Source organism: Hermetia illucens, chromosome 1 (genome assembly GCF_905115235.1).
Source record: "Hermetia illucens chromosome 1, iHerIll2.2.curated.20191125, whole genome shotgun sequence".
Classification (NCBI taxonomy): Eukaryota; Metazoa; Arthropoda; class Insecta; order Diptera; family Stratiomyidae; genus Hermetia; species Hermetia illucens.
In genome coordinates, this window is record NC_051849.1 from 150,198,884 (window position 1) to 150,223,075 (window position 24,192).

A 24,192-nucleotide genomic window follows, 5' to 3' on the forward strand; every position below is an offset into this window, starting at 1 on the left:
TCGATTAGTACTTTCCGAAACTGACATTAGTTTTGGCTTGAATTGCAAAGTGCGCGAGTAAGGAGTCAAAATGTACGCACTTAAAGCGAGACAGGACTCATTTTCGGAAGCTACCCAACCCAAAAATCCGAGAAAAATCAGGATGATGCCCTTAGATGAAATCTAGGTCTCAAAATATATCCCATTCCGATATGTGTTCAAATAAACTTACTAATAGTATATTACCAACTTTTAGAAATTTTACACCGACATAGAGGACTGTCTTGTGCATACACATGCCACATCTTATGGAGATCCGACTATTAGTGTCAAAGTTATAGCATTTCAAATTTATCAATTTCTTGTGAATTTACCTCATCCTAAGTCATACAAATAAGATGCTGACGTCATAATTAACGAGAAAAATTGACATTCGCATTCGTCGTGATCGGTTTCGCCATTTTATTTTATTAGATGCCAAATCTGGATTCAATTTCGAGGCTTTTAAATGCTTATCCAGCGTAGCAAGCCACCGTTTTTTGCGGGCGGCCTTTTGGTCGCTTACAATTGACTTCGATGTTCATAGCAATCTTGGTAAGTGAATTCGCGAATTACGTGACCATATCGTCGGAGTTTTTCCACGATCGGTGCAACCCCATACCGATCGCGGATATCCTTATTTCGGATGTGAGTCCTTGAGGGTTTTACGTGGGTACCTGTCAGCGAGACTTAATCCCACGGTTTTCTTAAGACACGGATTGATGTTATGACCACAATCAGAGCCCCGCTGAGACAAGCAACAACGGTACCAGTCTATACCAAGTGCATGGCTTAGCATTCATACTGGTGGATGCAAGACCTACCTAAACCTCTACTGAACTAAGGAGTACGGCACCCGAGTTGGAATGCAACACCACGCCGAGGCCCGAAGGTCTCTTCTCGCTGGAGCATAACCAACAACCCCCATGAAGCTCCCACTAGGGGGCTAACCGCAAATAACCCAGCTGTACTCACATACAACGGGAATTCACCCGAAGTATGAGAGTCCAGGGGCTGTCCCGGTTCCCATGGTACCAATATATTCCTGGTGAGGTTTTGTGACCAATTGCCACTTCAGATGAGTCCCCATGCAGACTCGGGTCCGATCGCCCTGATTAGGCCTTTGGAGCATTCGCCTGCTGTATCACGGCCGGCAAGCCAAAGTGAATACAGCGTCTCCCGGTGCAACCACTATGGGGATTCTCCTCGGTCACTTGGTTTTGGTTCAGCCGACAGGGTTGCCGCCCCGTCTTCCTCACCGCCACCTCTGAGCACCTCATTTCGGATGTAATCAAAACGTGTCATGCCACAAGTCCAATACAGCATCTTCGTCTCCATTACCGCAAGACGACGTTCATTGCCTTTTATAGTCGGCCAACACTCAGAACTATAGAGAGCGGCAGACGGACAAAATTTTAGATTTGAGACGTTCGTTGATGCGTCGATCACAAAGAACACCAGTTGTAGAATGCCACTTCATCCAGGTCGCATTAATGTGTGAAAAAATTTCATTACCCAATCCTCCATTGGCTGATAGCATTGACCCGAGATATTTAATTCGCTCAGTTCTACACAAGTTACTGCAGCTGACAGCACTGAGCAATTTAAATATCTCGAGTCAATGCTATCAGCCAATGGAGAATTGCGGTATGCTCCCCACAAAGGGAAACACAAAACCTTTTATACTTGAAATGTCAAGCTTCCGGTTTCCCGATTTGTTTACTAATTATGCAAGAAAAAGCACCTTTATAAATATGATATCATCCCAAATGTTGGTTCACATTTTGAGAAAAACGCGTTCGAAAAAAGTTCATTGGAAAAATGCCCCTTCGGATATGAAGATATTTTTCACTCTTGATTGTGAACAAACTACAGTGCAAATGCAACTGCAGTCGTACAAGGAACTGACGCCAAGCATTTACAAATACACTATTTACATAACGCTATAAGATTTCGTAAGGACATAAAGCGACCACCTCCTGGGCGTTCGAGCCTGATCCTCTACCCGACAATCACTCGGTTCTAGGCTCTTAAATCTAAAGAACCATGAATTTCGTTTTGAAATTTCAGCATATCCTGGGATAAGCTAAGCTAACGATGCATGTCATATAAAAAAAAAATCGATTCTAAAAATCTTCTAATGTGGTTTCGGTGAACCATGTGCTAGGTTTCCTAGTCAGCAAAAAAATAAAATCTGCTGTTATCGGCCTTGAAACATAAGCGAGCGGCTATGCACTTTGCGTTTGCGAGTCACATTTCGAAATGTAAGCCTCATTAATGTTCACACTCCTACAAAGTTGGAGAAGGATACCTTCTACGAGGCAGTGAAGCGGACCCTCGAAATCTGTCCCAAGTATGATATCAAAAACATATTTGCGATTTTAGCAGTTAAGTGGGGACGCCGCTATCTCTCAGTCTTGATAAATGTCAGAGCACCTTACCGATGAAATTCATGTTGGTTTTATGCAATTTCAGTAAAAATCAAGTACAAATGCAAATTTCATTTCTCGTGGGCCATTATAGACTCGGATTATTATCTCGTTGGCACAATGCTCCGGGGTCGAATTACAACACCGCCTAGAATCCCCTCTGACAATCAGGTGCGAATGAATATTGAAGCCATCAGGAAAGCCTTTCGTAGCACATGCAAGGGGAAATGCATGCCGTAATAACTGCTGCTAATAGAGGTCTTGGGGGAAAAAAATAGATGTGAGGAAGAGGAGATAGATGTGAAGGTATTACGTTATTCAGTACCATCTATAAGATGTTCTCCGCCATCTTGCTATGTCGGATAGCTCCCTACGCCCAGAACATCATCGGCCCATACCAAAGAGGCTTCACTCCAATCAGCAACAGATCAGATTTTCTCTCTACGGCAAGCGATGGAAAAACTGTTGGAATATGGACAACAGTTGCAGCATAGCCAGGGTAAAACTGAAATTGATAAGACTGACTAGACTGACCCTGACCAATGTGCGAGGCCAGATAAAAGCAGCAAGAACACTCTCAAGATCATTCGACATCAACAACGGTCTTCGACAAGGGGATGCCCTATCATGCAAGAGGTACGATCCTCTTCAAGTCCACCCAACTACTGGCCTATGCTGACGATATCGACAACATGATAAGAACAACTCGAGACGTAGAAACTGCCTTTATCCAGATTGAGCAAGCGGTGCGAGATCTTGGGCTACAGATTAATTAAGCCAAGACGAAATATATGGTGACAACGTCAGCTCCAAAAACAAGAGAATCAACAGCATTCAAATGGTGCTAGTCAGCGACAACCGCGCATGGCTGCTGGTAGCCAGCAGAGCCTGTACAAAAATTGTTCCACTCGAAACGTCTCACCATAGCGTTAAAACTCTTACTGTACAAGACTATGATCTTGCCAGTCCTCATATATTCCTCGGGTTTCCTGGGTTCTTAGCAAAAAAAATTGCGAACTCTTGGCTCTTCGAGAAAAGAATCCTCCGAAGAATTTTTGGCTCCCTATATGAGGTTGGACGATTCCGTAACTTACATAACAACGAAATCTATACGCGATACTATGACAGTTAGGTTGTGGATAAAATCTAGCTGATGAATGAGGGAAGAATTCTCCGAAATGTTTTTGACCCCTTATAGAACGACGAAATCAATGAGGACGGCAGACGGATATCTGGAATTCCTTATAAAGGTAGGTCTTGGCCGAATACCGGTTGTTGCGCAGTTGATGATGATGATTTAATGAGTTTCGAATAGAGAGTTTGAAAAACAACAAACGAGTTCATTCTTCGTCAGAAATGTATATGCCGGCTATTAAGAACGAAAGAAATTGTATTATATACCATATATATGTAATGGCCTGTCGTTACTCCATCATCGCTGTTTTTTAACAAACAATATATTATTTGGTCGGAAACGAATTATCCGTGAAGAATTCATTGCATTCAGCTCGAATATTGGAGTTTCTATTGCATGATAATCCAACGAATTAAACCTCACTCACTGTTTTTCTACTTTTTGTTCGAATCCAAGCTTACGTTGATCCACCTCCCGTATTCATTGGATTTGGACTCATGTGACTTTTATTATTTTCAAGATCGAAGTTGGAGTTGAAATTACTTTTCTTTAAGATCATTTCACCCGAGAACTGGAGAAAATTCCACAAAAATCATCATAATCATCAAGGGCGGAACAACCGGTATTCGGTCTACGACTGCCTTAATAAGGAACTTCAGACACCCCGGTTTTGCGCCGAGGTTCACCAATATGATTCCTAAAAGCGCGCAAATCGTTATTCTGTTGTCGTTGCCGGGTTCGTCGTTTTAAAATCCATCCTCTCCGAGGCTCCTCCCGTGGCTTCGTAACTTTGGTTTTCCGTGTAGAGTTGTCAGTCCTACCCAACCCCCAACCTGGAGGACCAGTTGGTACAATTTGTCCCGTTTTCGGGCGCTACAATGCTAATGTGAATGCTTCATCTATTACCTTTTCTTCTTTTTCTTCAGCCTTTGCCCCGTTCACAAGTGGGCTCGGCTCGTCGTGATCGGTTACACTATTTTGTTCTACCAAAGGCCTGATTTGGATTCAGTCGCCAGGCTTTCAAATGCCCATCCAGCTTATCAAGCCACAACTGTTGCGTTCGGCCTTTTGGTCGCTTATCTTCGGCTTCGATGTTCAGATCAATCTTGACAAGCGAATTATTGTTAGCGCGAATTACGTGATCATACAATCGAAGCCGCGTCTCTCGTAATTTTTCCACGATCGGTGCAACCCCATATGCATCACGGATGTCCTCATTTCGAATGCGATGAAGGCGTGCTACGCCATTAACCCAACCTAACATCTTTGTCCCCATTACCGCATAATCCCGTTCATTCTCTTTTATAGTCGACCAACACTTAGAACTATAGAGGGCGACAGAGCGGACGACATTGCGGTAAATTTTAGACTTGAGATGTTTGCTGATACGTCGATCACAAAAAACACCAGTTGTGGAATGTCGTTTCATCCAGGTTGTGCTGACGCGTAAAGTGATTTCATAACGCAGAGAAACAAAGAGGAGTGGTGAGAGAGCGGTTCCTTGATGAACGCTAACAGAGACACGAAGCGGTTTTGATCCACCGCCACACTTCGAAATTTACTAGAGCAATCATACCATATGAGTCCGTATCGTCAGTCAGATTGTGGATAATCTGAGTGAAGAATTCACTGAATTAACTGTTGGGTCCCATCTCTTCGCTTTGCAGAGCCCAAATGCGATGGTACTGTTGCTTTCCCCGATTTCATTCTTTTCATTGCTTCTCTCGAATTCAGTGACTCTGATAGGTGGAATTGCTTCAAATGTCGGCAGTGCTGGTGGTAGACCAGGATGAACAAATTCTTCCGTTGAAATCTGCTCGAAATATTCACGCCATCTATCCGTCACGGCTCGCTGACCGGTGAGCAAAGCACCGTTTTTGTTATTACCGCAACAGAAGTGTTCGATATCCGGTGTGTGTTAGTGTCGGCAATTCGACACCAGCTTATCGTTAGGATCTTTGTAATGCACTGCTCGGATAACGTCGATCGTTTTCTTTGCTTTCCGATTGGCATTCTTGTGAATTTGCCATCTGGCCAGCGTTTTATTGTTGGGGAATTTGTGGTAGAGGCATTTCTCTTCGCGGTCCTTTATTTAAACTTCGTTATTCCAAAGCCAAGTATTTCAGTTGACCGCTTACCTGGCTTGATAATCCCGAGGGTTTCATAAGGTGCTTAGCTGTTTCTTTAACTTGGTTCCACGATTCTTCCGCATTCGTAATGGCTGGTAATCGCGTAAGTGAGATTATTTCTTTTTTCTTCTCACGAAAACCCCACCATTTAATGCGCGGCGGGCCAGTGCTTGAGACGGCGATCAGCGGCCGATGTTGAGGTGCGCTGGTCTAATAGCGAATGGCTTTGCAGTCAGTGACGGTGCTAAAATATCGAGGTCTTATGAGAATATAGTCGATTTGCGTTTTATTGTTCCCACTTTGAATTGTATTAAGATACGTAAATCGTTTGATGAACCATGTATTCGTAAGTATAAGGTCATGGGTGTCAAAATCGGCTATATGCCACATATTGCCACCCTCATTACGTGCTCCAAATCTTTTTCCCTCATGGCACCTGTTAATGTAAGCCTTTTTACCCACATGACAATTAAGGTAGCCTGCGTTAATGATATAGTCGTTAGCAGGCACGTTACAGGTCTTTGCATTGAGTAGTTACCAGAAGGTATCTTTCTCGGTATCAGATCGACGCGGTGGAGAAGTGAATAGAGCGATCAGTTGATATAATGGTGAGCTTAATCGGCCGGTCGTCAATCGTTCACGGAAACCGAATACAAAGCCAACACCGTATTGAGTGTGTGGACTACCAAAATAAAAAATATTTTTTTTACCACGCTCGCGTTCTATTTCGCAGCTTTTAGCACCACACCATCGGGTTTCTTGTAGACCACAGATATCAATGCGCCTTTTCCGAAGAGTTCTTGCGAGTTCCTCCATCTTTCCAGTGAAGATGTTAATATTTAATGCGCAAATACGTATTTGTTTTGCTCTATTTACTCTATCTCTTTACTAATGTCCTGACGAACTCTGTGCGTCGACTGAGGTGAACGCACTGGCATTTTTTCGAGGCTTAGGACTTAACACTATCATTTCGTTTTCAAAAACATTGGATGCCATTTTTTGGCATCCTGTCTGAATAGTGTGAATGTTTTGTCTATTACTTGGCCGTTGGCTATCGTAGAATTTAACCAAGTCTCGTTTACACAAATAATGTCACTGTTATCATTCGCAACAAACATTTAATAATGATAACTGGTAAATTATTTGAAGACACCATTTAGAGATAAAAAGCAAGTACACGGCCTTACATTTTGCATCCATATGAAGGCACTACTATTGTACTCTGGTATACATTCTATATTTTGTTGTTGTGTCTTATGCTCTCGTAACTAATTTCAGAATACATACTGATTACATATCTAGTCCATAATAAAAAACATTATAATAGAACAGTATATAGACTAGCTGCGGACTGCGAACATCAAGGGGGGTTTTGACTAACTCCACAATAGAATTAGAAAATACAAAATTTGATGATCATGGAAACAGGGGAGAGGAGTTCATAGATCTTTACTGTTTTTACTGGCGTCATGAATTATATGATATATTTAAGGTAAAGTGAGAAATAATTGCCTTGGAAACTACTTTCGTTTATATTCGTCTTTAAAAAAATATGCGCATTTGGACCACATTTATGAAGATCGAAATGATGAGTGGAAACAGATTATCGAGATACTATGTCAGAAACAGATTACGATTTGAGGTCTAAAATTCGAATATTTGCGCATAACTTTCTACGATGTTGAGGGAAGCAGTTTCTTGCTTTTGATCCGGGGACTGACCACCTAGATGACAGTATGTTTGTCCGCTAGCCAATAAGGTGTTCCGTCATGCCCAACAGACATCCGTGATTCGTCCGATGGGGAGAAAGGAAGATAAAATCTGCTTTCCTCTTTTTTCGCTTCATACTAATTTGAAACTTATGATAAAGAATAAGACCTGTTTTGTTTAAATTCTATTTAACTTATTTAATATTATTTTTTTCGCGTCAACATTCATAAGACTACATAACAAATTGTCTCATACGGTTTTCTTTAAAAGGAATGTTTTTGGCATTATTTTTACTTCATTTTTGGGATACTTGGATAACTTTCGTATAAGTAAAATGAGATGAATTTTAGTGCCACTTAATTAAAAAGAAAAAAAAAATACGTAAAATAATATAAAATCAAAACGAGAATATAATATCACTTTTATCACAAATTATAAGAAAAGAATTATTGAAAATCGATTGCAATCTAGAGGTTTCTGGCGTCGCGGTTTTTGCTAAGTGTGCGTATGAACTTTGCCTTGAAATGAACATGTACCTGGTGCAATTTTCAAGAACAGTTTAAACCAGCATCATATCGATATAAAAAATTTAATTTAACAAAATTAGGCAGTATTTTGAAATAGCCGTAACTGACAAAAATTCGAGTGCAATCAAGCTGATTCAGGAGTGTTCTGTAAGATTTTTAAAAATTGTTTCGTCTAAGACTTATGACTTCTAATTTTAAAATGTCAGTTTAAAAATAAATATTAATTTAGGATCCTGGATGCTGTTGTCTTCAAGACAGAGTAAGTATTGTATTTACTATGATTGGTCTCATTACATCCCCATTGTCTTCCATTAATTTTAGTCAACCTGCATTTCGAGGAAATTCTACTGCGTTTCATTATGTCACATTAACATAATAAAACGATATTTCCGCTATCATTTCCGGCTAAGATCATCCGATTTAATGGCAATACAGCTAGACTAGTCAAGACACCGCGCAGCGATTCCGATCGAAGTTTTGTGATGGAGTACGTACCATCTGAGGATGAGAGGTTTGAATAAACACCAATACGATTTGCAGGTGTCGCAAATATTAATTCATTGCTGCTGGTCTGTAAGCAATGAGCTGGTTCCGGTGGTTGTCTGAAAAAAATAGAAAATACAACATTTAACTTTCAAACAGCAACATTGATAGATATTTTGAATTTTGGGTAGATGAATAGACATTACCACTAAGGGCGGAAAGGAGCAGTATCCACAATACAACTATGATAATGGCAGTAGTTTCGCAAAGCCAGTAACCCGATCGATATGTTTCTCTAAAGGAGTTACCCATAAAAGGAAGCTGACTTCCACAGATGGAAGGTCGTCCAAGTAAATAGATATCGTTCTCATCGGAAAGCAAGCAAGGATGTGAAAGCCATCCTTGATATGTGATTATATCACAGGAAAAATTAACGTTGTAGATACATGATTCAAGTTGGGGATACCTAAAATGAGCTAGAACCGGGTGGGTAGAGCTATGCTTCAAATCAGAAAAGTGCCAAAAGTTGACAATGCCCGTTTGTCAGCACCTAAGTGAAGCTCCGCTAATATATTCCGTTGACACTCACTTGCATACCTCTGTGATAACCAGCTAAAATGACTTCTTGGGTTGACTAGAGTCAGCCAAGATACCCATGTGGCCGTCACCAATATTCGTGGTTATCACACAAAGTTCGTGAGATGAGGATTGCTTATTTATAATAATAATCGTTGGCGCAACAATCCATATTGGACCAGGGCCTTGAAGTGTGTTAGAGCACTTCATTCAAGACCGTAACGGTACACTACAGGATAGCCTGTGGTCAGTATAGCGCTCGCCTGAGATTATTACCCTGATTTGACTCAGGTACTCATTCACAGCTGAATCGACTGGTGTCCGAGGTCAAATTACGATACAAATACCACTGCTTTGTGCTCTAACCACTCAGACATCATCCGGATTTATAAATATGCATTAATAATGCCCATTGCAAATATTGTGAAAAAAGACAAGCTTGCTTACAAGGAGAATCCCTAGACCCCGAATAAATCTCAATCGAGACGCTCCAAAAGATATTTGAGGTGAAGTACATATATATTTCACAAAAAGTCAAGAATTAATAAGTAAATTTCCATCATATCCCTCAGATCTGCTCCATAGTATGCAGTTGTATAAAGTGCTTTGTCCTTTTTACAGTCGTACCAACTAGCAGGAAAATTGCAATGATCCAATCTGCAAGAACATAATAACAAATAACATATCATACGGTGAAGCCGATGACACCTGACCCCACGGGAAATGTGCCCTCATACCAAGCCTATCGCAAAGTCAACAATTGTGAGAACCGATTATTTACACAATGCTTGGGTACTGTTCAACACTTTGTAAATTTTACCGGATATAATACCTTCCGAAACGACCATAATATAGGTGCCATATTACAGCTAAAAAGAATCTTGAATATGGGCAGTTCCTCACCAATTGCGTTCAATCCAACTCCGCTGCTGCGGTAATGGGGAACACAAATTTTATTTATGCGACTTTACCGAAAATGTGGCTCTCGCTACCAACTGGACAATCACCAGTTAAGGGCTACTTCATCAACATACATAAATGGGAACTTTCATTCACATCACTAATCGGACTGGGACTGCCTTTTATAATTGGCTATACAACATTTTCTCGACGGTCAGAGGGTTATATAGGCCCCCCCCCCCCGAAAGTTTGGATTGGCACAGACGATGAAACACAAAATCTGGGCAACGTTTGCTAAACTAACACCAACAGTTCTGCTATCAAATCCTATTTTCGCTCTCATGTGGTGATCGCTAGGAAATCTTTCTTAATGAATAATTGCAGACTAAGAACGATGAAGGCGAGTCTTCCGAGCCTAAAAACGGGGTAAACTGTGCTAATTGGTCCTTCAGGTTTTAGAGGGGTGGGGCTGAGAACCCTGCACGGAAAACGACCTTTTACGAAAAAACAACAGCTTCGGAACGCCCTCACAAGATAACTACCGATACGGGAAATGAAATAATTTGTGCATTTTCTCATGCAACGTGCACTGATAGAAAGTTGCTCAGTAACTAGCCGATACCGTGTCCCAAAATAGGCCTGATGTCACCGTGTAGCAAGAAATGCGCTGGACAGGGACTGGTTTCTTGGAGAAGGGTCACTACACTGCATATTATAGCGGCCAGTCAGTAAATTATGTGCTCGGAATAGGTTTTCTAGTCACCCAAAAAAATAAATCTGCTGTCATCGGATTTGAAAACATAAATGAATGGCTATGCATTCTGCGTTTGCGAAGCAACATTCGAAATAAAAGTGTCATCATATTTGGAAAATTTAACAAGCGTTGTGTTGGTTCCTATAGTTTGCTTAAAATTACCAATGATACAGAACAGCTGTGTTACACGAAATGGTCGTCGAAAGTACCTGGTTTTCATGTAGAAAGCACTTTCAATCAAATTGGTCACGTGTTGATTGAATCCGCGACCTCTTAGCCTTGATGAATGTCAGAAAATATATGGGCTAATGCAGACTCGTATGACTATCTCGTTGGATGGTGCTCCGAGTTCGAACAGAAACACTGGCTTCTGACAATCAAGTGACAGGGAACACTGAAGCAAATCCATAACAATGCGCTTCGTAACACCAATTAGGGGGGAATGGATGCCACAATAACCGCAGTGATCAGGTGTTCTGGTGATGAAGCATCGACAAATGATCTTCAAAATTTTTCACAGATATGAGAATAACATCAAGGCCGAATATGTCAATATTTTCTCTGATTATTTCCTTGAACACTCGCATGTATGTATTTTGACGTCAGGTCAGAAATTCCAAGCAGTGCAAATGCAGATGTTTGTAGCAGCATTATTTGACCTACTTTTTTGTGAAACTTAACAAAAGTACGATTGAGACTATGATTCAAGAGGCTTATCAAAAATATACTATGGCACGCACAAGGGTTTTAGAATGGCAGAAGGAGTGTTAATACGGCCGCGAAGATGAGGACCCTAGTGAACGAGCTGCAACGAGCCGAATGACGATAATGTGCTCAAAGTGATAGTGAAATCTGACCGACGTTAGGGTGTGCAATTAATGGCGGTTACCGGAGAGCTCTACACCGGAAAGATTCGGCGTTCGAAAGAAAATTGCCGACGATTGAATCTCCAGCCATGGCAGCGCGTCGTCGCTCGTTGTTCCCGAGGTTTTGGCTAGAAACAAGATGGCAACGTTTTCGCACGCTCCTTTCAGCCCTGATTTGGCGCTTTCCAACTTTTATGTTCTCCCGGACGAAAAGGAACATAAAGGGGCAGAGTTATGGACAAAGGTGCTACCTTAAAGAATATTTAGTCATTGTAATACAATGGACTCCCCGCGTTAGAAAATAGCTGTATGTTTTTTGTTTTGTTTTTGTTTTTTTACGCCGAAATAGTAAAAAAAGGATTCGGAACGCTCATTTATTAATTATAATGGCAACAGTGAATCGAATTCTCACAAGGCGGGAAAGAAAATGTATTTATAAAATCCTAGTTCACATTGGAATGATCCTCACAATATAAACCGATTTTCGGCATTAAGCGGGGTTTGTGTGGAGTTATTTATACAGGGTGCGGAAGCATAAATTACTTTTTTCAAAACTCAATAAAAACTATTGTATGCATCGGAAAATATTTATTTATTTTTTATAATGTAGGTACATGTCTAAAGTTTTTATTTACATTGTTTTGAAGATCAAATCTGTTAGGTGACGTCCCCCATTCTCCATACATTGCGTAAACTGATTTTTGGCGTTTGACATGACTCTTGTTAGCATAGCAGGTGTTATGTTGGCAATTTCTTCTTGGATGTTGGTCTTCAAATCTTGTAGGCTTCTTGGACGGTTCACATAAACACGGGATTTCAAAAAACCCCATAGAAAAAAATCACAAGGGGACACATCGGGAGAGCGTGCCGGCCATTCCAAATCGCCTCTAATTGAGATAAGGCGCTCTGGAAAGTGTTCCCTCAAAACAGCCATCGATGCTCTTGAAGTGTGTGCTGTTGCATCGTCTTGTTGGAACCAAGTGTCCCCCAAACCCAAATTTTCTAGACGTGGGAAAAAAAATTCTGTAGCATGTTTACATACCGGTCCCAATTCACTGTCACTGTAACCTCATTTTCCTCAAAAAACCAGGGACCAATAATTCCAGCTGAGGAAGTTGCACACCACACTGTGACTTTGGGTGAATGCAAAGGCTTTTGATGCTATTCTCGAGGGTTGGTGTCAGCCCAGTAGCGCATGTTTTGTTTGTTAACCGACCCACACAAATGAAAATAGGCTTCATCGCTAAAAAAACAATAGCACCCTCAGGAACGACATCAAGAAGAAGCTCACATGCGTTCATCCGAGAATTGAAGTCACGTTTTGAAAGTTCCTGAACTATCGCCATCTTATAGGGATGAAAATGAAGATCATCAAGAAGAATTCTTCTCACAGAACGATCGGATAGTCCAAGGGCAGATGCATGTTTGCGCGCAGAACGCCGTGGCGATCGCAACATTGACGCTCTCACTGCTTCAATGTTCTCAGGTGATCTAATGGGCCGAGGGACTCCAGTTCTTCCTTTTGTCGCACTTGCAGTTTGTCTGAATGTAGTGATCCATGTAACAATTGATTTGCGGTCTGGGACGGGAGCCAACGGGGCTAAATTAAAGCGATTCCGAAATGCACGCTGTGTTGCAATAACCGAACATCCGCTTGAAAAGTAAACCTCAACGGCAAAGGCACGCTCCTCACTATTCCAACGCATGATGGCGACTGAACCGTGTCGGGACAAAACTTTACAGTATCCCCTCTTGAACGAGACCACTAGCGCTCCGCTATGACATCAACTAACTGAGTGGCGCGCATTTTAAAAAAGGAAGTTATGCTGCCGCATCCGGTACAGTAAGGGACGGAACAATATTTTACCCTCTTTGTTGACATTTGACCGCCGAAATTAACTCTGATACTTTGATATTTTCATAAGGAACTGTCAGCTGGTTTACTGAAGTTTCTTGACTTCACCAGTGACGTCACACATCAAGGCGCAGAGTTTTCACTGTGTGAATTTGGCTGAAGTTTAAAATAATGATAATCTAAAAGAAAGCAGTTTTTGATAAACGGTCTGTGAGATTGCACTGTAGAAATGATTTCCACCATTGGTGAAAATAAGGCGGGGAGGCTATTGTTAATAAATTTCTTGTTCTGAGATTCGACTCGATACTTTTGGAATGCACCATGTACACTTCTAGTTTTGAATTCATTGAGGCAGCAAAATGTATCGAATACTATTTAGTGAGGATCAAAGTGTATGGCTACTACTTTTTTTGTCTAATCGGTTATCTATTGGTATCCGAATTTTAATCTATATAACTCTGCACTCTGAGAATATTGACCCAGACTGACTGAATAGAACTAAATTCTTCTCCATTGAGGAAAGTACTTTGTTTGCATGAATGGAAAGCTAGATCAATGAAATTGCATTTCTGAAGGTGGTACAGGAAAATAAATTCAAGTATCTCTTCACTACAAGGTGAAGAAAGAAACAGTACCAACTAAAGTGTTTAATCATTTAGCCATTTGCTGACATGATGAAAATGTTGGCCTGTAAAGAACTTCATGTTGACTCTATAAAAAAATTTGGTTGTCATGGAATTCCTCTCGATAACTCTTCTCGTTCTAAATTCGATGATGTCTCTAATAGAACAAAAGAAGTGGACAAATTTTAATTGATGTAACAAATTGCCACTGAATCAAGGTATTTTAGCACTGCTTTCGAACAGAACCTGGAATTGGCGAAGGGCTTCTTGGCTCTTGATTACGTGGTTTTCCAACATATGATGTTCAAAATGCCGCGATTTGCTTCTTTTACGATTGAAAATGTTTTTGTTACACCATTTTTTTTTTGGAAAAGTTTCTCGGCGGCATCAGCTCATTTTGATTTTTCTTCACCTCGTCGTTCCAAAATCTATAGTGACAGTGAAATTTAAAATTGAAGTACCTACCTTAATTGAAATTGCAGATTTGATTCTGTTATATTCCACACCGATATGCTGTGGTCCAGGCTTGAACTGATAATTTGATGATCATTTGGTGCAACCAATTGAAGCAGTTCACCGTCAGTTGCTTTCCATGTGTTCAATATTAATCCAGTTCGACCGTCTAATATGATGATTGTTCCCGATGCTAAGCCAACAGCAACCCAATGTCCTGAAGGTGAACATGCCAAACATCGTACGGTATTGTTTTGTGTGGATGTCACCTGGAAAGTAATTGTGTTGTTTTAAAAAAAAATGTTTTTATGGAAAACTCAACACTATTTACCTTCCATTCGTTAACATAGTTAAAGGTCCTTGCATCAATAATTTTCACAGTAGATTCCGCAGTGCCGGCTAAAATTAGGGGACTTGGTGACGGATACGTACGTACTACACTCACAGGGCTGTATTTGGTGTGAGAATCCAAAACGCCGAGAGCGCGTCCAATAAACGGATCCCATATATGAACACCAGAGTCACAAGATACTACGTATCTCATCGACTCCAAGAATGCTAAACTATGAACAGATTTCTTGTGATTGGAATATGTGAATTGACTTGACGTTACTTTGGTGCCATCTCCTTCGCTTCGAAGTGACCATAATTTAACAGTTTTATCTTTTGAGCCTGACATAAAACTATTCTCATTATCTAAAGATAAAATTGAACGAACACTATTTGTGTGACCTGCAAAAGTTTGCAATTTAATTTGCTTTAAATTCAAATGAAAATCTTTGTCAGGGCGTCCGATTTCATGTTCCCAATAAGCAAGCCAATTTCCTCGGAGATGGCGGGAGGTATTCATTTGTTCCATTTTATAAGCAACCATGTCCAAAACCTCCATCGGGCCAATTGCATCTTGTTTAGGTTGAGGACGAGTGATTTCAATACGATTTCCAATTACAGCAGATCCAAAACTATTTGATGAAATGTTCGCGTCATCATTAGCTGCTCCTGATGCAGACAGTGTGGACTGCAGTCCTAATGTTGATCGTTTGTTCCTTTCAAGACTTGAAGTAGGGCAGTATTCGGGCTGTTCAAATTCGTGACATAAGGTCAATATTAAGTTCGTATTTAATATTGTTTTTGACATGATTGCATCTCCTAGAAATTGTAGGAAGGCCAAAAAGGAGCAATGAGCAAGACTAGGTGTGAACACATCTCTAATTTCATCAAGCCCGCGTTCGCGTAAGTGCAATTCCATATCATCGGCACCCACATCACACGGAGGTGGAGTTATACTTCCGTTAGGGCTTGGCTCATGGCGTGCTTTTACTTGCTGAATCCTTGAACCGCGAATGTTCCATTCTTTAACTCCACCATCTCGGCGTATTTCAATGTAGTTTGAGTCATCCAAAGATGTAGTTGATTGTGAAACATTGCGGGCAGTAGGTTCATCCTTACGTTTTTTGTCGAAGTTCTCCTGGATTCCGTAGGCTTTATCAAATATTAAAAAGTAGCGTTGCAACGCTGGCACGCATAGGTGTTCTTTAGACATTTCTGGACCAATTCGAATAGATAGAGCGTAAACTGTGTCTACTAGTTTTCGTGCAAGTACATTTCGGCCTAGGTAACCGCTGGGCATTGTTAATTGACTGGAACCAAGAAGTCTGATGATCGGATGAATAATTCCGCCGAGTAAGACATCCTACGAAAGCAAGGAAATATTTAAAGTAAATTATAGTTTTTTGTTTATCATTCGTAACGCTGTAATTGATAAATTCTGTGTGAAGTTCTTTGGGCTCTTATTATGAATCTTGGTAGAGACAAGAGTATATTCGTTTGGAAGATTAAGCATCCAAAGTGAGATGAGTGATGAGACTAGTGGGTACGCTGTGTGATTTCAAATGACAAATAAATAAACTCTCTGTTCCATGATGTTTTTGTTTTACATAAAACCTTATTAAAATCGGTTTACTGTCTGTCTGTCACACGAATTTTTCTCGGGGACGGTTATAACGATTGACACCAAAAGTGGAAAGGTAGGAACTGTGAACGCTCACGCATACAGTGAGTTTCATCTTTTTATGTCGAATTTAAGGGGGTTTCCATACATTCAAAAGGAGGTTACATCCTTTTACGTCGAATTTAAGGGGGGGGGGGTCCCCATACATGCAGAAGGGGGTTGTAAATTTTTTTTTCATTAAATATAGCAATGTGGGGTATCAAATTAAAGGTCCCGCTTAGTACTTTTCGAAGCCGGTCTTAGTTTTGACATTTGTTGGAAAGGTGGGGAATGCGGGGGGTTGAAATTGATCATTTCTTTAACGGACCCAGTCTCAGAAACTACCCAACCGAAAAATCAGAAAAAAAATCAAAAGACTGTCATTATATGGTGCTTAGGCTCCGAAATACCCTACATACCGATATCTGTTCAAATAAAATTAATAATAGCACATTATTAGAATTTTTAGTAATTGGCAGGAACACCCACTTAAGCTCACCCTAGAATCATTTGCAGCAGTGTTGGTTACAGCATAGAGCATAACCTTACCAAATTTGGTGAAAATCCCACTGTCACCAACAAAGTTATAATAGGTGAAAGCTGGCGTTTTTTTTGAAAATTCAAGACGTAGGAAGCCAATATCACGCGAAAGTGTTTATATTGCGTGTTACGTACTAATGGGGCAAGTGCATACTCAAATGTCTTAATATAAGAAATACACAAAACCTTTCATACCTGAAGCGTCTAGCTTCCGATTTTCCGACTTGTTTTTAGTTTTTATTGAGGTGCGAGTAGCTAATTTTCTCATGAAAGCAGTCTAGTCTGTATGTAGCTGTATGGCATATCAATAACGGATATGGGTCTGAAATGATGAAAGTCAATGAGATCTTTCCTTTTTGGAATAGGGAGAACTTGATTCTTTTCCAGGTGATTGGTAACTGTGATGAGATTTTAGAAAAGTAATATTTGTAGTTAAGTTGTTTAGGAAGTTTAGTATTTTTAAGGTTTTGTGTAAAACAAAACCTTATTAAAATCGATTCAATGTCTGTCTGTCTGTCTGTCACACGCATTTTTCTCCAAAACGGCTAAACCGATCCGAACGAAATTTGGTGGACAGATGGGAATTATGAAATCCCACGCATACAGTGAGTGGCATAAATTTAGGTGGAGTTTAAAGGGGGGCTCCTCATACATGCAAAGGGGGGATTCAAAAATTTTTTTTCACTGGATATAGTTGTGTAGGGTATCAAATGAAAGGTCTGGATTTGTACTGATATTAGTTTTGGCATGAATTGCAAAGTGCGTGAGTAATGAGTCAAAATGTACGCACTTGAAGTGAGACAGGACTCATTTTCGGAAACTACCCAACCTAAAAATCCGGAAAAAGTCGAAGTGGTGCGCCTAGATGAAATCTAGGCCTCAAAATATATCCCATTCCGATACCTGCTCAAATAAACTTACTAATAGTACATTACTACTTTTTAGAAATTTACTGAAAAACCCCCTTGAATTCATCCTAGGACTTCCGAATTTTGTATCAGCATAGAGGACAATATTTTGTATATATGTGCTAAATTTCATGGAAATCAGGCAATTAACGCCAAAGTTATAGCAGTTCAAACTTAGTAATTTTGCGCGAGTTTACTGCTTCCAAAGCCATGCAAATCAGATGCTGACGTCATAATTACCCGGAATAATTGACATTCGCGTGAAATATTAAAGTCGCATTTATGAAGAATCTACTTATCTGCAGCACTTTTTAAGATTTTGTGTAAAACACTTATGTGAAATCTAATCTTCGAGAGATGTCCTATTCCGGTATCTGCTCAAAAAATTTACTAATAGTATGATATATTATCAACTTTTAGAAATTGACTAAAAAACTCCCCTTAAATTACTCCTAAGTGTACTAAATGCACCGACATAGAGGACAGCCTCGTGCATACACATGCCAAGTTTCATGAAAATTCAACTATTATTGAGAAAGTTATAGCAGTTCAAACTTATCAATTTCGTGCTAATTAACAGCATCCTAAGCCATACAAATAAGATGCTGACGTCATAATTAACGAGAATAATTGAAATTCGAGTGAAATATTAAAATTCCATTCAAGAAGAATCTAATTCTCCCTAGCTCTTTTTAAGGTTTTGTGTAAACACAAAACCTTATTAAAATCGGTTTACCGTCTGTCTGTCTGTCTGTCCGTCACACGCATTTTTCTCGGAAACAGTTACAGCGATTGACACCAAATTTGGTAAAAAGGTGGGAACTGTGAACGCTCACGCATACAGTGAGTTACATCCTCTTACGTCGAATTTAAGGGGGGGTCCCCATACATGCAAAAGGGGGGTGTAATTTTTTTTTTCATCAAATATAGTCATCTGGGGTATCAAATTAAAGGTCTCAGTTAGTACTTTTCGAAAACGGTCTTAATTTTGACATTTGTTGGAAAGGGGGGGAGTGCGGGGGGTTGAAAGTGACCATTCCTTTACGGGGGCCATTCTCAGAAACTACCCATCCGAAAAATCTGAAAAAAATCAAGAGGCTGCCACTATATGGTGCCTTGGCTCCGAAATACCTTCCACACTGATATCTGCACAAATAAAGTTAATAATAGCATATTACTATAATTTTTAGTAATTCGCTGCAAACCCCCCCCCCCTTAAGTTCATGCTAGGACCACGAAATTTCGCAACAGTATAGGGTGTAACATAGAGCATGATGTTCCCAAGTTTGGTGGAAATCGCACTATTGCTAACAAAGTTATAATACGTCAAAGTTGTCGCTTCTTTGCAAATTCAAGGCTATAAATGTCAATATTATCCGAAAATGGATATTCTCACATAATATTGTATATGCATATATTACGTGCTACGTACTAAGAAATGCACAAAACCTTTCGTACCTGAAGCGTCCAGCTTCCGGTTTCCCGACTTGTTTATATTTGATGTTGGTTAAATTGTTGGCATTTGCTAATAATATTAAACTCAGAGTGTGAAGCGTATGAGGTTGGCCATTATCAACACAGGGCTTTCCATCAAATGATTTATTTAAATTACTTTCTAAAAAATAGATGCCAATAGAATTTTTAACTATGCGACACGGAACTGTCAGGCTCATCGCTCCTCACATCTTCTTCTTTTTCTTCAGCCTTCAGTTCACAAGCGGGGTCGGCTCGTCGTGATCGGTTTCATTATTTATTTTTCAAATGCCTGATCAGGATGTAATCGCGAGACCTTCAAATCCCCATGCAGTGTATCATGCGACCATTGTTTTGGCCGGCTTTTTGGTTGTTTACCATTGACTAAGATATTCTGACCAATACTGGTTGTTGAATTCTCGTCAGCGTGAATTACGTGACCACACCATCGAAAACGCCTCTCTCGCAGTTTTTCCACGATCGGTGCAAACCCATATCGATCGCGGATATTCTCATTTCAGACGTAATCAAAACGTGTTACGCCACCAGTGCAATGCAACATTTTCGTCCCCATTACCGCAAGACGCCGTCCATTGTCCTTTATAGTCAACACTCAAACTATAGAGAGCGACAGATGGACGACATTGCAGTAAATTTTAGATTTCGGACGTGCGCTGATACGTCGATCACAAAGAACACCAGTTGCGGAGTGTCACTTCATCCAGGTGGCGTTAATGCTTGAAACATTTCATTACGCAGTTCTCCATTGGCTGGTAGCATTGACTCGAGATATTTAAATCGCTCAGTTCTTTCAATGGCAGTAATCTGCCCCTCCAGATATTTAAATCGCTGAGTTCTGGCAATGGTGGTAACCTGCCCAGAACTGAGCGATTTAAATATCTCGGGTCAATGCTATAAGCCAATGGAGAACTACGTTCTGCTCCTCACATAGGGCAACATAAAACCTTTTATACCTGAAGCGTCAAGCTTGCGGTTTCCCGACTTGTTTAAATAATGTTTTCGGTGCGGTTTTCGGGGAGCCTTAACTAAATACTCATAGAAGATAGTTTGGATCACATATGCGTGATGGAGAATTGTTTGGTGTTGAAGTTGGGGTTCAGGATACTGTGCTCTTATTATGGACTGCTTCCGTGATTTCAAAACGCAGGGTCCAGAGGTCTTGATTTTTGCAGGTGTGGAACACATGTACATATATGGTTTGTTTAAAATACAGGATTTTTTGTTTCGCGTTTTTTTTTACTCCTGGCTATATAAGGCGTTTTTGTAATTTAGATTAGAACTCGGCTTGAATGTTTTGTAAGTTTTGGAATTTTATTTTTGTTAGACATTCGGACTGTGCCTTGCTTCACTCTGTGGTGTCACATAGAAATTTAGTGGTGAAAATTTGAATTGCTTCCCAACTAATATTTTACACTTTGTTTAATTCAGAAAGAGTTATCAGACAGACAGATAGCATTTAAGACAAAATAGACTTTATATAAATCTGCATTTTGATTGAATACTGTTTTTTAATTGACAAAATTCTTTTCAAGTAAGGGAGGACATAGTTAACACTTTAAAGTGCAGAATTTTGCCGCGGTCGTATATACGCGGATGGTGTTAAAGTTGTAGGGTATCTAAATGATTCAGTCTCGGAGAAAATATTGAAAAGGACAATGTAAAGCCATAGAATAGATATTTCTACGATATTTGGCATGGAAGTATGTGATTGAATCGAGCGCAATGCTGACCACATTGCCTCCCACAGTGTACTGTGGTGTACCGTTACGGTCTTGAATGAAGTGCTCTAACACACTTCAAGGCCTTGATCCAATATGGATTGTTGCGCCAACGATTATTATTATTATTATATTATGTGATTGAAAATGTTGTTTTGCGATGTGTGGCGCGATTGATGAAACGAATTACTAAATACTGCTTTCCAGCTAAACCTAGACGCATAACTTTGAGTGACAAGGATGTGGCGATTATTTTTAGGATGCTTCTATTCACAAACTGTTTGCCTAGAAAAAAATAATAGCCAGTAAGTACTCCATTCCATTATTGGAAGAGTTGGCTTACGAGATAATAAAAAAATGTTAATCTCGTTCGAACGCTCAAAGATACAATTTTTCTTGAATGGGACGCGCTGGCTGTCAATATGTAGTAACGCCCAGTCATTACCATGTTTACGCGCTAAATAGATTAATATTATGAAGTAACAGAAGGATAGGAAAAAAATTTCATTGAAAGACTGAACAAGATATAGAGCGTTGTATTCCATTATATAAAAATATTTTATTGAACCATTTGTTTCGTTAGTCACATCAGTCGAAATCCATCTTTTGTTTTTCTGCTGAAAGAATATCCTAACGCCGTGAAAATGACGTACTCAAAGGATTAAGATGGAAAAATATTTAAATACTCTTATTTTTTAATTTTAACGCAAGTCCTATTTGTCCAATGCTTCAGATGCGTTTTTCTCGAAATTACATTTTTAAAGTTGGGGGTACTCATAACTCGAACAAATCTTGACCGACTGACTTGAAATTTTGACTATATACAATTGAATTATTTTCTAACTCGAAATTTTCAGCCTTTCAGTGGGGTTTCGTCAATTTCCTATATAGAATTCAATCCCTAAGTCGAAAAGCCCTCTTAGTTGAAGCTTTTTTTCTTAACTTTTGGGGAAATATTTCATACATTACAATTCCTTTAAGTTGAAATCATAGGACCGATTCCGGGGTGCAAATCACAAATCTTTTTATAGTCATATCTATAGATGTATATTCACAAACTAACGTGCGGAATAGAATATTCAATGAAAAATAGTGTTCCATAAGTTTCACCGCGGGCCCAGTTTCTGTGCATGATTTTCACCCTGGTTTTATGCAGAATACATCCATTAAAATTTTTCGGCATTTAAAAACGTTGGCTCTTCCCACAAAAATGAACACCAAGGGTGCTGAAAAAACCTATTGTTTAAATGCAAATTCCCCTTAGTACGTTATTTCCCATTTGGGCAAATAAGGGCAAACGGTTTGGAAATGCTAGTTCTAGTTGAATTGTCCAAAGGAATACAGCATGAAAATACCAGAAACAATTGATAAAGCTGAATCGTTTAGTTTAGTGAGAGGCAATCACCCCACAAGCGAACCAGTATTGAAAGTAAAGGCCCTAGGATTCGCATAAAGCTTGGGATTAAAGTAGACATAGGATCTATGAAAACATTATATTTTCAGAAAGTGCAGCAACCAAGAAATGGCAGATGACTTTGTCCAGCTGAAGATATACACGAAAACAGTCTTTTTACAAGTGTTTTCCAAACAGCAGTTTAATGGTAAAAGCAGATAGGAAACGGCAGAAAGCATTAGAGCCAATGTGGATGGGTCAACCAAGTTGAAATTTTCAATAGCAGGCAGAAGTAACAAATCCCATTGTTTTCAACGAATAAATTACCTTTCGACTAAATGGGAAACAAGCGGTCATAGATGACAGAGGATATTTTTACAGGTCGGTTGATCAATGAGGACAAGAACATGATAAATTCAATCTAAGAGTCATGGGAATCATCAGAACTTTTAAATGCATTACCAAAAAAAGGTTAAAGGCCTGGTATGCTTGGCGAAGTTTTTGGGAAATATGAGTGGGATGACTTCCAACGGTGCTGCATTGTGTCCAGAAGAAGAGCCTTGATAGCTAATATTCTTGATGAGCCTCAAATCCTGGAACAAGTTTGTCAAAATCGCAAGAAACGAGAACGATGGTGAGAATGATAATGATGACGATAATGACGCTACAATAAAAATACTCGATAGGGAAGAAATCAACCAATCTATCGGTCATTTGGAAATCATTTTATCAATTCCTAATGCACCCGGTGGAGTACAATATTCTTTACACCGAAAATTTGCTCGACGCTCAGACACAAATAACAGATTACCTTAAAAATTTAGAGATTATGCATACATACACAACATGTGATTGAGATTTTTAATTTTTAAGGGGTTGTTCCAGTGTGAAATGCGTAAAATAGGATGTCATTTTAAAAAGGTTGTAAAAAAGAAACCGTAGAAGCTTGGAACCTTAAGATGAAAATTTCATGGTTACAAAAACGAAAAAGACTAGACGACACCCGCAATATTGGCATATTCCAGCGTGAAAATACAAAGAGATAGAAACGTGCGGGGTAGTACCAAAAATACTTCTTTAGTTCTCATGTAAACCTACTGAACACACCTATATTTGGCCATACATTTTGAATTTTGGCTCTTTGGGAAGCTTTTGAACATAGCATTATCGATTTTTTCCTGTTTCTCATAGCAAAAGTACACAAATAATTCCAAAATTTAATGTATTTGTCGAATTTCAGATGCGTGCAGTAGTTAATTATGCATAAGTGTAAACAAAACAAGTCGGAATACCGGAAGCTCGCGCTTCGGATATAAAGGTTTTGTGTTCATCTTATGTAAAAAATTTCAACGCATATTTTTCTATCCGTATTTAGCTACAAATTCAACATAATCCATCATATTTTCCAAACTACGAGACATACGTACATATTACAGCCATAGATATTACGCTCACCCTAAACAAACAAACTGCCTATTTCCGAACACTGTACACATATATGCACGTATATAAATTGATCGTACCCATATTTCCGATTTACTTCTTATATCTGTTTGAATTAGGCACTACCCGCAAAGTTCATTAGCACGCATATATTATATACCTACATGCACACATGTCTGGCTGGCAAATAACTAAAAAAACTAAAACAAAATAATTCACAAGAACTTATTTCGTTGTGGTATTGACGA

The 24,192-nt window shown here is 39.6% G+C and overlaps 1 protein-coding gene across 1 annotated transcript in view; it reads right to left on the minus strand.

Moving 5' to 3' along the window:
• Positions 1 to 7,602: 7,602 nt before the first annotated feature.
• LOC119656543 (WD repeat-containing protein 81) overlaps positions 7,603 to 24,192 on the minus strand; it is a 44,897-nt gene continuing 28,307 nt past the window's right edge. Inside the window, exons 4-6 of the mRNA XM_038062903.1 lie at positions 14,790 to 16,151; positions 14,471 to 14,727; positions 7,603 to 8,550 (exon numbers count right to left, since the gene is read on the minus strand). Of these exons, the coding sequence (XP_037918831.1) occupies positions 8,316 to 8,550; positions 14,471 to 14,727; positions 14,790 to 16,151 (1,854 nt within the window). The 3' untranslated portion in view covers positions 7,603 to 8,315. The remainder of the gene's footprint in view (positions 8,551 to 14,470; positions 14,728 to 14,789; positions 16,152 to 24,192) is intronic.